The sequence below is a fragment of the Triticum aestivum genome, chromosome 2B (genome assembly GCF_018294505.1).
Source record: "Triticum aestivum cultivar Chinese Spring chromosome 2B, IWGSC CS RefSeq v2.1, whole genome shotgun sequence".
Classification (NCBI taxonomy): Eukaryota; Viridiplantae; Streptophyta; class Magnoliopsida; order Poales; family Poaceae; genus Triticum; species Triticum aestivum.
Window position 1 is genome coordinate 107,533,796 of NC_057798.1, and position 15,885 is coordinate 107,549,680.

At 42.8% G+C, this 15,885-nt stretch overlaps 2 protein-coding genes and 2 non-coding genes across 4 annotated transcripts; 2 read left to right on the forward strand and 2 right to left on the reverse strand.

Annotated features, from left to right (window-relative positions):
- Positions 1-4,409: 4,409 nt before the first annotated feature.
- Positions 4,410-6,656, forward strand: LOC123043754 (60S ribosome subunit biogenesis protein NIP7 homolog). Its single transcript, XM_044466313.1, has 2 exons — positions 4,410-5,103; positions 6,354-6,656. Exon 1 carries the CDS (start codon positions 4,536-4,538, stop codon positions 5,100-5,102), a length of 567 nt encoding a protein of 188 aa, XP_044322248.1. The 5' UTR covers positions 4,410-4,535; the 3' UTR covers position 5,103; positions 6,354-6,656.
- A 5,569-nt stretch (positions 6,657-12,225) lies between these two features.
- TRNAG-CCC (transfer RNA glycine (anticodon CCC)) lies at positions 12,226-12,296 on the reverse strand. The gene has a single exon. It is a non-coding gene; the product is annotated as a tRNA-Gly (tRNA).
- A 457-nt stretch (positions 12,297-12,753) lies between these two features.
- Positions 12,754-13,624, forward strand: LOC123043755 (photosystem I reaction center subunit N, chloroplastic). The gene is made up of 3 exons (XM_044466315.1): positions 12,754-13,064; positions 13,168-13,293; positions 13,386-13,624. Exons 1-3 carry the CDS (start codon positions 12,843-12,845, stop codon positions 13,473-13,475), a joined length of 438 nt encoding a protein of 145 aa, XP_044322250.1. The 5' UTR covers positions 12,754-12,842; the 3' UTR covers positions 13,476-13,624.
- Positions 13,625-13,762: 138 nt separating this feature from the next.
- On the reverse strand, positions 13,763-13,833 carry TRNAG-CCC (transfer RNA glycine (anticodon CCC)). The gene has a single exon. It is a non-coding gene; the product is annotated as a tRNA-Gly (tRNA).
- Between the last annotated feature and the right edge of the window lie 2,052 nt (positions 13,834-15,885).

Sequence of the window (15,885 nt, forward strand, 5' to 3'; positions counted from 1 at the left end):
TCAATTTATGAACATATATCTATGAATGGAATGAAGAACTCATTCTTCAATTTTATGCAATGCTGCACATCATAGGCAATGATGAAGATGTGAACTCTTGGGTGTTGGACTGGATGACAGAGAACACTCACTAGAAGGCACCAGCAACTGAATTGCTTCGTGCCATGCCTGTCAGTCCTTCACCAGAAGGTGCGCGTTTGATCTACTCTGAAGCTGAGCTGTCAGATCATTTCATGCAAGTGCTGATGAAGCCATTGAAGCCTGGACAAGCCTTAAGGACCAAATTCCTCGTGAAGGAATTGCAATATGTGCCAAGGACAGTCTATCGCATTCTGACGAAGACATTGAGTCCAATCAAAGGCCACAGCCCGAATGATGAAGAAGTCGTTGGCATCATGAAGAATCTGCTTTTCAATATCATGCACGGTATTCCCGTGAACTATCATGATTTCTTCATGAGGACTTTGGCGAACGTTGCAATGTCCCCATTTGAGCTGAAGCCTTACGCTCCCTGGATTATGAGATTCCTCACATCAAGGTCTTCACTCAACTACAAAGCCGATACACTCAACCATGGCAGCTACTTGCCCCCATTGAAGTCCTCAAACGGACATTTTCCTCCGCTGATGAAAAGGGCAAGGCCACTGCTGTTATAGATGAGGGCATTCGACCATTGGATGGACAGTTTCGCAAAGCTGCTTCATACTCCACCAATGATGACTCTGCCTCTCATGATTCTGCCGCTAATGCATCCAAGCAAAGTCCTCAGGCCACAGCTCCAAGGGTGATGACTGATCGTGAGCTTCTCCTTAGTCTTCATCAAAAGGTGGATCGCAATCACAAATGGGTCAAACGTCAGTTTGATTCAATTCTTCACAACATGACTGCCACATATAATTCAGTGAAGAAGAACCATTACTACCTTAATGAAGTGTTTGATCACACCTGGGCTATACTGTCTCACCTCTACGGTGATGAGGATCTCAAGCAGATGGGCTTCAAGCAGGACTTCGGCTGGGCTAAGCCCCCACCGAAGAAATTCAAGAAAGTTGATGTTCCTCCATTGGTGCCCAGTTCATATTCCTCATCCCACGACACTGATGAAAATGAAGATCTAGACGACACTGTGGTAGGCCCTACTCCAACAAACAACCCCAACAACGCTGACGCTCCTCCATCGACTTCCTGAAGAAATTCTTCAGGGGCGTTAGTACTCATTTTTCGTCCCTTTTGGTCATTTGATGACAAAGGGGGAGAAATTTGAGTTAGTCTTCAAGCGGGTCTCTATATATGGGCGTTTTTTTGTTAAGTTGCAACTCTCGCTCTTCTGAAGCTCTTGTTGATTGAGTTGTAAACTTAAGTCCGATGGTGACCTGATACTCTTGCTCTGTTTTTCTGCATGCTATTTCCTCATTAATGTTATGCATGCATGCTTAATCACATCAGTCACCATATTTCATCATGCATTTCAAGTTCTTCATTTCATATGTTAAATGCGTGTATGAATTACAAGATATAGGGGGAGATCTCCATGATTCTACTCTTCAAATGTGCATTGCTTCAAAAGCAAATTCCTCACTATGCACATCTTCAGGGGGAGTTCTTCTATATCTTGCAATCAAATTCCTCAAATATTGAGCACTTTCAATTCGTATGTTTATCCCCGTTGAAAACCTAACCTATATTGTTATCAATCACCAAAAAGGGGGAGATTGTAAGTGCATCTAGTGCCCCTTAGTGATTTTGGTGTATTGAAGACTTATAGGTTAAGGGACTAATATGTTTGTGAGTGTACTCAGGCTCTATAAGTCAATGAGGAGTTTGATATTTACAGTGAAAGTCGACCCCTAAAAATGAATGTCTTCGGGTGAAGACTTTGGTTCTCCTGAAAACTTTGAAAGTGAAGAAATTGGTGTGACCTTGAAGACTTCGATATTCATGCGAGGAATCTTAAGCGTGAAGACTTTTGTTTTCGTAGTTTCATTTTCTTCTTCTTGAGTCATAGGAAACACCGTACTGTTAAAGGGGTCGAGGTAATACTAAGGAAACAAATTTCCAAGTGATGCTCATCTCAAAACCCTACAGCTGCCCAATCCTTCGAGTGAAGCAATTGGAAATCTCATATCAGTTCAGTCAATTTCTTCATTGACAGAGATGAAGATCTTCTGGTCTCTGAGGAATTTGTTCTGACTGAGGAGTTAGGAATTCGCCAGTGCGAACAGTGAGGAACATGATAGCCCTGAGGAATTCAAACGTCAAATCCGACCGTTGCTGTGCTACGCGCCAGCTGTCCAAAATATCCTAGCACCTAACGGTCATATCAGACAAGGGCATTTATGTCTTATCATGTCGGGCTGCTCCCTAGGCTATAAATAGCCGCCCCCTACAACCACTAGCTGGTTGGCTGCTCCGAGAGAAAATGACACTTGTCATTTAAGATCATCCCATTCCTCCGAGGACTTTGAGCGAAAATCATCAAGTGAGGAAAATCCAAATCCCAAACCCAAACCTACAAACCCCAAAGTGATTGAGCATCACTGAAGAGATTGTTCCTGTGTGAAACCGATGCTTGTTACCTTTGAGGATTGTGTATCCTCCAGACGGTTAGGCGTCATGGTCTGAGCATCCAAGAGGAATTGTGGATTGCCGAGTGACCAAGTCTGTGAAGGTTTGGAAGTCACCTGTGAAGACTTACCACTACTGTTGGGCGAGGTCTGTGTGATCTTAGCTCAAGGAGAATACGATGAGGACTAGGTGTCCTGGACTGTGTGTTCAGGACTGGGTGTCCGGGACTGTGTGTCCTCGAGTTTAAATACTCAGCCGCTCCAACCAGATGTACAACTATCACAACAGTTGGAACTGGTCTACCAAATCATTGTCTTCACCAAGCCAACTGGTTCTATTTCCTCAACCCTTTCATTTCCTCAGTCATGTGTTGATGTACCTGATCATTACTGTTTGAAGACTTTGACTGAAGAATTTCTCCAACTCCTCAATACTATTTCTTCAGTCTGTTTGTCTTCATCCTGCTTATCCTGTGTTTACGCTTTCTGTACTCAGTGTTTGTCTTTCATTTCATCATGATGACTATGTTGTTGCTCTGTCGTGCTTATACCTGAGTACTTATTCCGCTGCAAGTAGTTCTTCGCTTAGGAATTTCCTCACCCTGAAATTCCTCAGTGAAGAATTCATAAAAATCGCCTATTCACGCCCCCTCTAGTCGATGTAACGCACTTTGAGTTTTCATTATATTGCTTGAGTTAATTCCTCTACGTCATGTCATCTTACTTAATGCGTTACTCTGTTCTTTATGAATTTAATATTGTAGATGCAGACAGGAGTTGGTCGATGTGTTGAGTAATAGTAGTAGATGCAGAATTGTTTCGGTCTACTTGACATGGACGTGATGCCTATGTTCATGATCATTGCCTTATATATCGTCATAATTATGCGCTCTTTTATCAATTGTTCGGCAGTAATTTGTTTGCCCACCGTATTATTTGCTATCTTGAGAGAAGCCACTAGTGAAACCTATGGCCCCCGGTTCTCTTTTTCATCATATAAGTTCTATTTTCCATCATACTAGTTTCTGATTTACTATTTTGCAATCTTTTGCTTTTCGGTCTATAAACGAAAAAACCAAAAATATTTACTTTACCGTTTATCTATCTCTATCAGATCTCACTTTTGCAAGTAACCGTGAAGGGATTGACAACCCCTTTATCGTGTTGGGTGCAAGTTTGTTGATTGTTTGTGCAGGTATTCGGTGACTTGTGTGTTGTCTTCTATTGTATTGATACATTGGTTCCCAAACTGAGGGAAATACTTACTCTACTTTGCTGCATCACCCTTTCCTCTTAAAGGAAAAAACCAACGCAAACTCAAGAAGTAGCAGACGCCGACTGCGAACATATAGAGGGGGGGGGGATTTGACAAGTTTGGTGGTAGATACTCTAAGCATTCGTATGATACCTTTTTTCATGATGGTGCGAAACTCAAGAGCAGCAACATAACGTGTCATCGACACGTGCAAAATGGTGGAATCTACGTGTTCATTTTATATAGGGATTCATCTCCTCCGTCAAACATTGATAATTAAATGGTTATACCCCCAAGTATTAGAAATTGTATGTTTCTTGCTAAATTAAATCCCATGGTGAGATGTCCCGGCTCGAATCTCTAGTAGTCATATGTATGAGTATGTTGTATACCTAGTAGTCATATGGTATATGTATGAACATGGTGTTGGGAACCACACATACACATATTTCGACCAGCGATTGGGTTAAAATATCATGGGAAATGGTCAAATGGAGCGGGTATACGCAAAACCATTGGCATGCGAAGCAATTGTGAGGCATGCTATCAGCCGTAGGATTTAACCGATCCAACGGCCGACAACCTAAAGGCCCGCAGTCCCGATAAAACCAAGGGGGAGGAAGCACCCGACTAAACCCTAGCCGCCGTCCGTCCCCAACCTTCACCGCCGCTCCCCCTCAACCCTCCGCCCCCCAAACCCCGCCGCCGCCTCCGCCATGCGGCCGCTCGACGAGAAGGAGACCACGATGGTCTTCGAGAAGCTGTTCAAGTTCACCGGCCCCAACCTGAAGCACCTCCTGGAGCGGCCCTCCGTGGAGGGCCCCGACCCGGAGCCCGGCCGCTACTGCCTCCGCCTCCACAAGAACCGCGTCTTCTACGCCTCCGAGTCGCTCGTCCGCCGCGCCACCGCCGTGTCCCGCACGCGCCTCGCCGGGGTCGGCACGCCCATCGGCAAGTTCACCCACGGCGGCGCCTTCCACCTCACCGTCCACGCGCTCGACCTCCTCGCCGCCCACGCGCGCCGCCGCATCTGGCTCAAGCCCGACACGGAGCGCTCGTTCCTCTTCGGCAACTCCGTGCCCAAGTCCGCGCTCGCGCGCATCACGGAGAACACCAAGTCCGGCGATGGCGTCGTCGTCATGTCCATGGCCGACGTGCCGCTCGGGTTCGGGGTCGCCGCCAGGGGCGCGCAGGACTGCAGGAAGGCCGACACCAACGCCGTGGTGGTGCTCCACCAGTCCGACGCCGGCGAGTACCTCCGCAAGGAGGAGGAGCTCATGTGAGGTGAGGGTCGAGGCTTGGTTGTTCTTGTGTTTGCTGGTTTGACCATATGCGTGAATTTAGGGACCCAATGTCTTACTACTATCTTGTTCGAGAGTTCCTGTATATGGCATATGAATGTACTGGATGATTAATTGAGTATGAGATGAGGCGATTGCAAATTTTCGGTGATAATTGGTCTTTTTCTCACCTGTGAGTGCACCAAATGGGAATTGTTGGATCATATTACTTACTAATTGTGTGGAATGAATCAAGCAAAGTAGTTTCTGGGATTGAATTGTTCTATTGGGCTCTTAGTCGTTAGACAGGTCCTGGGTATGCATGTAAATAAACCACAGAACTGATTTGTACATAGATGAATTGGATTGAAGAAGTATGTTGCATCACTTAGGCTAATAGAACAACATAAATGGCCACTGCGATCTTCAGTTTGGCAGTTTGATGAAGTGTGGCCTTATGCTTGTTGTAGTGGTGTGTTGGCTTACCTGGAGCATCAAATCAAGGAAAAACGGATGCTTTTGTTCCCTCCTCTGGTGAACACACACTCTTTTGTTTCTTGAGACTCTCTGTAGTATCGTTGTGTGAATTACTTCATAAATAGATGTTTCACATGAGATTACCGAGCCTTTGATGTAATGTTGTCACTTTATGGTCTTCACTTCATGTAAAGTTAGAATGCCCTTAAACAATAAGTCAATAACTATCCTGATAATCTGTTGTCGTGACTGGTAAAAACTTAAGGCCCTGATATTTGTTGTCGTGACTGGTAAAAACTTAAAAGCCGAAATGCAAGCAGTGTGCTATTTGGACAGAAAGTGGTGCTTTTCCATCATGAACTTAATACACTTAGTATACTGGACTAAAATTGGGTTACGCAGGTTTCATTCTGATATATACTTGACTAAGATTGGTTTTTGGGTTTTATTTTGAATATTCGATCTATCATTTCCCTCCCTGTGACTGACTCTGGCATGTCGTTGCTGTTAGATTGGCCTAACCACTTATGGATCATGGAGTCCTGCTTCTGGAGTTGCAGTAGTATTGGTACTCGAGCTGAAAATAAACTGCATACCTGCTTTTTGCTTTGTCCATGCCATTTGATTGTTCGATGAGACCATCCTGTGACAATCAACACCACCTTCGCTTAGTCATGCATTCTGTAGATATATTTCTTTCATGTCGTGAGCACGTCATTTGTATGACACACTTGGTTTGCCCCATGTGATTCTGATTTACAGCATTTGTGCTTGCAGGTGATGTGTGACTGTTCTGAAAGATGTGTTCCCTCCCTTGGTTGTGATCACCGATCATCTGTGCTTGCAATCAGTGTGCAGTTCGTCGACCATTCTGTATTCTGTAGTTTTCATACAGGGCAAGGAAAAGCGGATGTCTGATCTATCTGAGTGTCATAGTAGAGTAGTTCTCTTTTCAGGCAGTTCTGATGGCTATAATTTTTGTCACGCCGTAGCTTATCAGTAAGCTACTGCATTGTATCGTGTGAACTGTGAACTGAAGATTCCGTGAACTAAATATTATGATAATGATACATTTCCTCTTGGAGCCCTAGTTGTTTTTATGTTTGATCGACAAATTACTTACACCAGCAAACTAACCTGCTCATGAATGCCCCTGGTTTCATCACTCTTTGTTTAATTTTTATGGGGTGACATGGCTCGCCATTGCCATGAACTAAATATTATGATAATGATACATTTCCTCTTGGAGCCCTAGTTGTTTTTATGTTTGATCGACAAATTACTTACACCAGCAAACTAACCTGCTCATGAATGCCCCTGGTTTCATCACTCTGTTTAATTTTTATGGGGTGACATGGCTCGCCATTGCCATGAACTAAATATTATGATAATGATACATTTCCTCTTGGAGCCCTAGTTGTTTTTATGTTTGATCGACAAATTACTTACACCAGCAAACTAACCTGCTCATGAATGCCCCTGGTTTCATCACTCTTTGTTTAATTTTTATGGGGTGACATGGCTCGCCATTGCCATGACAAAACAGTTGTTGGATACATTGTCAGCAGATTTGATCTTCACTGATAAAACATACAATTAGAATTCCAAGGTTAGGTTAGCACAAGGAGATTAACTTTGTTCTTCAATATAAGGGTGAACAAACAAAAATATCTTTATCTTTACCTAATTTTTTTCTTATCTTATCTTACCTCTTATCTTATCTTATCTTATCTTATCTTATCTTACCTTTATTATTATTTTTTTTACTAATAAACCAGCGATCGCTTCTGGTCGTACGTCGTCGGCGTTTTTGCAAAAAAGTCCCTGATGTTTTAGTTATTCAACCCGCAGTCCTCCTAATAAGTCGAATCTGAACAGTTACGGAGAAAAGAAAAAAAAACACAGCCAGCCGCACGACCCAGCCTCCCAATCCCATCTCCACTCGAGCGCGCCACCCCCTCCCCGCCCCGCCTCACCGCACGCCGCCGGCGCGACCCCCGTCGCCGCACACCGCCGCCCCCCGGCCCCCCGTCGCCGCTCTCCGCCGGACCGCCCCCCGTCGCCGTCGCCGCCACCGCCTACCATGGTCGTGCTCCGCCAACACCTACCCCACCGGCGCGCCTACCCCAACCAAATGCCCCCACACCCGCGGCCTTCCACCACCAGCGACCCACTGCGGCCTTCCACCATCGGCTACTTTCGGCGTCAGGGGTTGGGGAGGCGGATTCGGGGGCGGGCGACGCGGCGGGGGTCGCCGGTGACGATGAGGAAGGCAGGCGTAATTTTCCCCCTGACCCCTGCGAACCCTAGCAGCCGCACCAATGCCACCCCGCCGCCAGGCGCCAGCCATCGGGTCGCTTCCCTGCGCCTCCTCGCCTCCCTCTGCTCCAGGCCTCCCTCTCTCGCGCTGCTAGGAGCTGCTCCTGGTGTCTAGCAGCTGCCTTCCCCTCACTCATCGCATCAATCTCCTGCTCCCTCTCTCTCCAACATCCCCCGCTGTCCTCTCGCATCACACACAGGCGGTGGCTGTACATATCTGGTCGGGTGTGGCGTGTGTGGCATCTGTGATGTGCTTCGGCCGACCGGTTGTCCATGCATAGGAAGTGAATGGTTGCAGGCAGAGGAAGCTGTTGGCCGTTGTCAGAGGAGGATTAGGATAGTTCCCTTCATCTTTGTCAGAAAATGATAGTTCCCTTGATTTGTTTTGTTCCGAATTAGTACAAAAGTGCAATGATATTTGTTTTGTGCCGCAGGAGCTTCAAGACAGCAGGGACCAATTGCAACCTTCATTTATCTGTTCTGTGAACCAATTTGTGATGGCTTCTAAATGCACTTGGCTGGAACAGAGCAATTTTTTGGTAGTCTTCAGCCGGGAGAAGATGGGTGCAGAGAAGAGTGAAACGGGCTCAGTCAGGTGTGAAAAGGAGAATTTGAGAGATAGCAACGATGTGGTGCTGCACTGCTGCTCTCTTACTGCTAGCTTGCTACTTCTAGCTGAATTTTGCTATTTCTGCTAGCTGAATTTTGCATAGGCATGGCGAGCTGTTTGGTACGTATACAAATGATGCTGCTATTTTTTTTATTGCTCACACCCGGTCGCCCGCGCTCACGGCCAGTGCTGCAGATTTCGTGGCAGGCCTGCTTATCCTCAATGTGTTCTGACTCGGAGGTTGGAGCCAGTTCGCAACTTTGAATGTTGAAGCTGACAACGGACTCAAGCACTCCACCATATTCTTAGTATTGCATACCGTCACCGCTAAGGGCTTAGCCAAGCTGCTTTTAAAAGTCATATAACAACTAAGTGCTAGATATTGTCATAGATAGATTTTGGTGGATAGGAATTTAATAAGCTACAAAGTAGTGTAGGTCGAGATGAACAAAGAATGGTATGCAAAATGTGTAACATTATTTGATACATTTACATTGACAGGTCTGGACTCGCTGGAGGGTTGTATGCTTTTGATTGATGAAGCTTAACACTTCTGCTCACTCATTATTTATTCTATATTCATAAAATATATATTTATTTTGTACTATATCATAGCATGTTTGACGGGCAGAAGAAGAGACGGCCATGGTGCTAGCTGATAGCACCTGCTAACTTAAGAAGTCTACATACCTTTTATCTAATAACTAAAAGAGAGTTTCTTACCAACTACTGAGCTTACAAGTCTTAGATCTGTCTCTAAAGCCACTACTCAACTTCATGTTGGTACTTTGCTGTAGAGTATACCTCTATAATTCTCCATCTAAGATAGTACTAAAGTTTATTGATGATGCTTAGTTTCAGGATATGCCTTACAAGCCATCCATGTGAGATATCCAAGGGGTTCAAGACGGATTGAAAAGGAGCTGGAGTAGGTGGTCGATTGAGGAAGGAGCTGGAGCAGAGGTGGAATCGAGGCTGCCCCTACGTGCGCTAAGAAGCTGCCAGAAATTATGAGGCGCCTGCCATCCGGACACTGCTGCGCTTTCTCCATCTCTCAAGGTAAGCCCTCGGCTGCACCTCCCATACTCCCTCCATCCGAATTCAGCAGCCCGCAGCGACAACGTAGCCGACGTCCTCCTCATCCATGACACTCCAATTTTTTTGCTTGTTACAATGCACATCATACACGGTTCTGCATTGTGGTGTGTGTGCCAAAGTTCAAAATTGCATAAGTGCTTGGGGGACTGGAAAGAACATAAAAATTTCTGTTTTCAGTCACAAGTCTGCTCCCCATTGTCGATAGCGTCAAACTCAATGTGGTGCACAAGTGCGAGACAGAAATTTAGTGGAGATGCAAGATGAAAGATGGAACATGATGCTTCAAATCAGCATAATTATAAGGATTACAAACTTTCTCGGGGAAATAAATACAAAGTGATAATATATGTAATTTCATTTTTTTCCAGGAATATGTAATTGCATTTATAGCATCTGTTTTGAACTGTATTTTATATGCCATTTATATATCATGGTGGAACAAAAAAATTAAATAGAAAAGAATAGCAGTGACCAATGTATATCTGGCAAGTTCAGATATATATCCATGCTTACCTAAAGTTTGTACAATGCATACTGTGGAATCATACAACAAATATTCATGCTTGACTAAATATTCTGCAAGTTTTTTTTGCCGCTGCTCGGTCAAGCACAGCCAACTGCTCGCAACTATGTGCGGTTCTCTTGCCATTTCATGGGGTGTAACCGGAAGTGGCACAAGACTGTAGTTGTGTCGTTCTAAAATTTACTGATGTTGATGTTTCTTTTCAAGATTGTAGTATTGTTTACCAATTTGGTCCCTGGCTTATGTACTCATTTCCTTTTCTATTCTTTGTAGATAATTTTCTTCAGTTCATCGAACTACGTGCTGAAACATGTGTATTGTTTCTCAATATATCGGGCATCAACCCACCTCCCATGAGATCTCTGAATTTTCGACGCATATTACATTTGCTGAATTATTTCCTCCAGATAACTATGCTTGGATTCACAAATGCGCGCAATGCTTTCAAGTAGAGGTTAGTTCTACTTAAGCTGTGCTATTCCACTTTCAAGTTTTTGGTCCTAGAAGTGTAATACTTGGTAGGTTAGCTGTAGAAGCAGAATGTATATGGCCTGAATTTATATTTCAGAGTGTATAATCTGATTTAGAGTATTTTGACCCCTTGTGTTCTGAAACGTTGTGTTGTATCATTCTGTCCTGAAAGAATAGAAGCAATTCTTCTCTGGGAGAGAATATAAACGTTATTCGCAAACAACATGCATCGTCATTAAGTTTCTTATTACCAATTTAAACATGGTCAGTAATAGCACAACTAAATTTTGTGAACAACATATCATTATGAAATGGTTGGTTGGATTGAGTTTTGTATGGATTCTACAAGGGCCATTTCTATGGAATTACAAATTAGTTTTACATTTTTATGGCTGGGCTCATTGTCTTTCGATTGCCCACATTCGGATGGGTTTGTTATCAAGTGGACACCACAACCACCATCAATAGGGCGGGAATGGAGGTGTGTGATATTTTTTTTCCCGTTGCAACGCACGGGCATTTTTGCTAGTAATAATAAAGAAAATTGGGTTTCTGTCGTCCGTCATGAAATTGCCCCTGAAGTTGTAAATATTTACCCGCCATGCCACCGGTAAGTCAAAAACGATTCGTTTTTTTTGAATCGCTGCATCGGCCGTTGGTTGAGTTCATTAGGAGTAGGTCTCGTAATATGTCACAAGTTTTTGGGTAATACGTTGGCCAAAGGCCTTCTCTTCCACCTGGGAGATCCAGGTTCGATTCCCGCCTGCTCCCCCTTTTCTTTTTTGCTTTTCTCAACCTTTTTCTCTTTAAATGCAGGTGTCTCGCCCAACCTTCATTTATCAGATAGGCTGCATGCATAATGTTTGTAATTTTGGCCCAGCTTCTCTCTGTTTAACTTTTTTCTTTTTTTTTGGGCAGATTCAAATGCTTTTCTAAATATTCATATCTTTTAAACTAACTTTAAATCTAAAATGTTATATATGAAAATTTCTTAGAAAAATTGTACATTTGAAATATGCTATTATCCTGCATGTTAACCATTTCTAAAATTACATTTGGAATGCAGCGTTAAAATGCTATCTTTTATGGAGTATTTTGAAAATGCCTACAACACATGTCCCCTACCCCATTTAAATTGTGTAGATATGATAGTCTGACGCTCTCACGAGAGCTATTATTGGCATCATAGAGGATGTTGATTCCTACAAATTAAGGATCTTGACTTGGATTACAGTTGTAAATACATATATCAACAAGATAAAAATAATGCTCTTATGCACATGCTATCATTGAGTAATAAAAGTTACTTTGCTCTTTTCATCAATATTTGTTGGGCATCACCGAGGAGTAATTACAATAAAGGTGTAAAGAGATAGCGACAACTAGGTTGATATTTCCATTATCTAATAAGTTGGAAACACTTTGAGTACACTTGAAAATCATCCGACTTTTAGTTTTTTATATGCAATAATACAACTTATTATGTTGTTTGTCATGCGTCATCATAAAAGATTCAAAGGATTTGCTTATGTGGTTGCTAAGTGTACGAGGGATGATTTTTTCTCCCGTGGCAACGCACGGGCATGTTTGCTAGTATGATAATAAATAATAAAGATGAAAAATGTATTTGCGCATCCAGGGAATCAAACCCTGGTCAGTACCGTGGGAGGGTACTATGATACCACTACACCAGATGCGCTTTGTTGTGCTATAACCCTTGATTAAGCTTAATACACATCAGTACTCGAAAATCCAGTGCACAACTGTCCTATACGGTTCCATGGAAGAAATAGAAAAGAAAATGTCCTATATGGTTCATCTTTATCTAAAAGATTCTAATTAGTGGTCGGAGGTATGAATGTTTCACTGCACACCTTTAGAAACGCCATGTAATTTTGAATAGAGCTAGTATGTACAAATAGCAAATGAGCTGTTTCGCGAGAGCTCAAGGGTTAAAAATCTAGTGATGCAGTCGGGTCAAGGCCAAGGCCAAGGCCAAGGAGATCCTGCCCCGTGTCGCATGGGCCCCATCCCGTAAGGATAATGGGAGCCACCGTGGCGCCAAGGCCAACCAATGGAATGGAAGCAAGCCTCACCCTATCCACACGCCCACCGCAGCGCCGTTTTCCCTCCACAACTTCCTCCACGATCAAAAACAAAACCATCACCACACCCTCCTCTCCCTGAGGCCAACCCAACACACACACACACGCCACCAAATTCATCAAGAAACCTGGAGAGGATCATGGCCGGCGTGAACACCAGTGTGGTCGGCCTCAAGCCCGCCGCGGCGGTGCCGCAGTCCGCCTCGCCGGCGACGGCAAAGCGCGTGCAGGTCGCCCCGCCCAAGGACCGGCGGGCGGCGCTTCTCGGCCTGGCGGCCGTCTTCGCCGTCACCGCCGCCTCCGCCGGGTCGGCCAGGGCAAGCGTCTTCGACGAGTACCTCGAGAAGAGCAAGCTCAACAAGGTCCGTTCTGTTTCCTTCCTTCCCTGTCACCGTCGGTCAGTTTGTTGCTCATTTCTCAATGGAGTTCCACGATCTTTTTTTGATGGTTTTTGCGTGTGATCAGGAGCTGAACGACAAGAAGAGGGCGGCGACGAGCGGCGCCAACTTCGCGCGCGCCTACACCGTCCAGTTCGGCAGCTGCAAGTTCCCCTACAACTTCACCGGCTGCCAGGACCTCGCCAAGCAGAAGGTAGCTCTCCTGTTTAATTAACTCCCCATGGCCGGATGAACTCTAAGCTCTGGCTGGCTGACGATCATGTCTTGTGACTTGTGTGGCTGCAGAAAGTCCCGTTCATCACCGACGACCTCGAGATCGAGTGCGAGGGGAAGGAGAAGTTCAAGTGCGGATCCAACGTCTTCTGGAAATGGTGAAGCCGGTCGATCTGCCAGGCAATATGGCGAGTGCTGATGTACTTCAGCGCACCGCGTGTACCTAGATCGATGTCCAAGCTGCACAAGTGTTTCGACTGTGAAGTTATCGTCGCTGTAATTTTATCATCAAGTGGAATTCTGTAATTTTACCAGGCTTGTCACATCCAGAACACAAACATTCATCAGTTAGAATCTTTCAACCAAAGCTGCTTAGGCAAATTCGGAATCAGTTGGAAACACATACACAAAAAAATATGTATATATATACATTTTCCAGGAAAAAAAATTGCGCATCCAGGGAATCGAACCCTGGTCAGTACCGTGGGAGGGTACTATGATACCACTACACCAGATGCGCTTGTCTGCCAATTTAAACTTGGTAAGCACTAATATACAAACGCAATTCCAAAATTCAGTGCACAACTTGAACATATCTGTCCTATTGTTCAAACTTATCTAGATAGTCCATTAGCAATCTATATTAATTAGTGGTCGAAAGATATGTAAGTTAGCCTACAGGCTTTGTAGAAACTTCATCTAATTTAGAATGAAGCTACCCGCAAAATAGTAATAATATAGTGGAGCTAGTATAGCAAATGAGCTGTTGCGCGAGAACACCAGCGTAGCTAGTCAAATCTGATAGGAGGTGTTTTTTTCCTTTTCGAGACAAGTCAGTGGGATGTGGTGTTTCGGTCTTCAATCGTCCATGAGCAAAAATGAATGAGTCTACTACATGCAGGGAAACGTTCTTACGAATGAAACTTAATGTGTGACGTGAAAACACGCAAGTAAAAATCAGGGGCTCCACGATAAGTAATTGGAGGGATCAGGGGGGAGAAGAACATGAAATGCTATTTATAGCCTACCATGGACTGTTAGTTAGCGCTCGCCCAGACGGAGAATATCCGGTGCACCGAACTCCCATAGCACGTTTTTAAATTTTCAAAAATTCGGACAAACATTTATCACATTGACACAACATCAATTTATGTTGTCAAAAAAATAAATCAAATCAAAATCTGAAACATAGCTCGTAAAACAAAAATGACAAAATTCACACTCAATAGTAAATAACATAAATTGGGCTTTAGATTTGGCCCATTACCATACTGATGTCAAATTTGTCATTTTTGCATCTCGAGCAATCTTTCAAATTTTCATATGAAATTTTATGACAACATATATTTATGTCGTGCCAATGTGCAAGATTGTTTTTAAAAAGTTTTTAAACAATTTAAAATATGCCATGGCATCTGATGAACCTGTAGCACCACAAGGATGGGTGCACCGGATACATTCACCGATGAACGCGGACCGACCTTGTAGCTACACGATCAGGAACAATTGCCACATTTTTTTCGTTTGGTTTTCAATCCATTATTAGTCATTCATCTGCTTTTTTATTGTTTTATTTTATTTTCCATTTTACTTTCTTGTTTCCCCTTTCTTTCATTTTGCTTTATTTCAGTTTAAATTACATGAATATTTTGTAAAATACATTGAACGAAATTGTACTTGTATAAATATCAACAATTCCTTTAAGTTGTTTTATTTTAAGTACAACATCAATTTCCTTTCTTCTTTCAACTATTTTTTACTTCATTGTTTCCTTTTTGTTGATTTTTTTATTATGGTCCTTATTTTTTAATCATGTATTTAAGAAAAAATGCATCGCCTTTGCCAAAATTGTGGGTTGTGTTTTGAAAATTGTTCATTATGTAGTTTCAAAATGGTCATCGTGTTTAGAAAAGTAGTCACAATGTTTGTAAAAAATATTCATCGCGAATGCTCATGTCATACTTAAAATTAAATTCAACGTGTATTTAATAATTGGACTTATCATTCTACAAAAGGGCCATTTTGCTCATCGCATATTTCAAAACAAGTATGACATGTATGTAAAAGCAAGTATTAAACGTGTTTAGAAAATGCTCATTGTATGTATTAAAAATGGTCACCTGTTTAAAAAATTGCAAATGATGATTTTTGAAAGGTACATCGTCCATTTTTTCAATGTTGATAATTTTATTTTGAAATCATATCATTGGGTATTGAATAAAGTTGATCATCTTTAACAGAAGGATTGATATGTCTTTAAAATATTATTTTAATGAAAAAACCATATCCATTGTTTAGTTTCAAAAATCTTTGTTGTGTATTTAGAAATTACTCATCATGTTTTTAAAAATTACTCTGTATTTCGCCAAAATATTCATCGTTTATTTCCAGCCAAATAATGTGAACACTCTTTTATCTAACCGGACATTTTCAAAAAATATTGTGCACTGTTTTAATTAGATGATAATTTCAAAATACACACTAATTTTTTTCCAGAAATACCATGTTTTCTTAACATTGTTGCTTCTTCATTATTGTCCCCTGTCATATTTCCATCTTTTCTTTCCGGGGG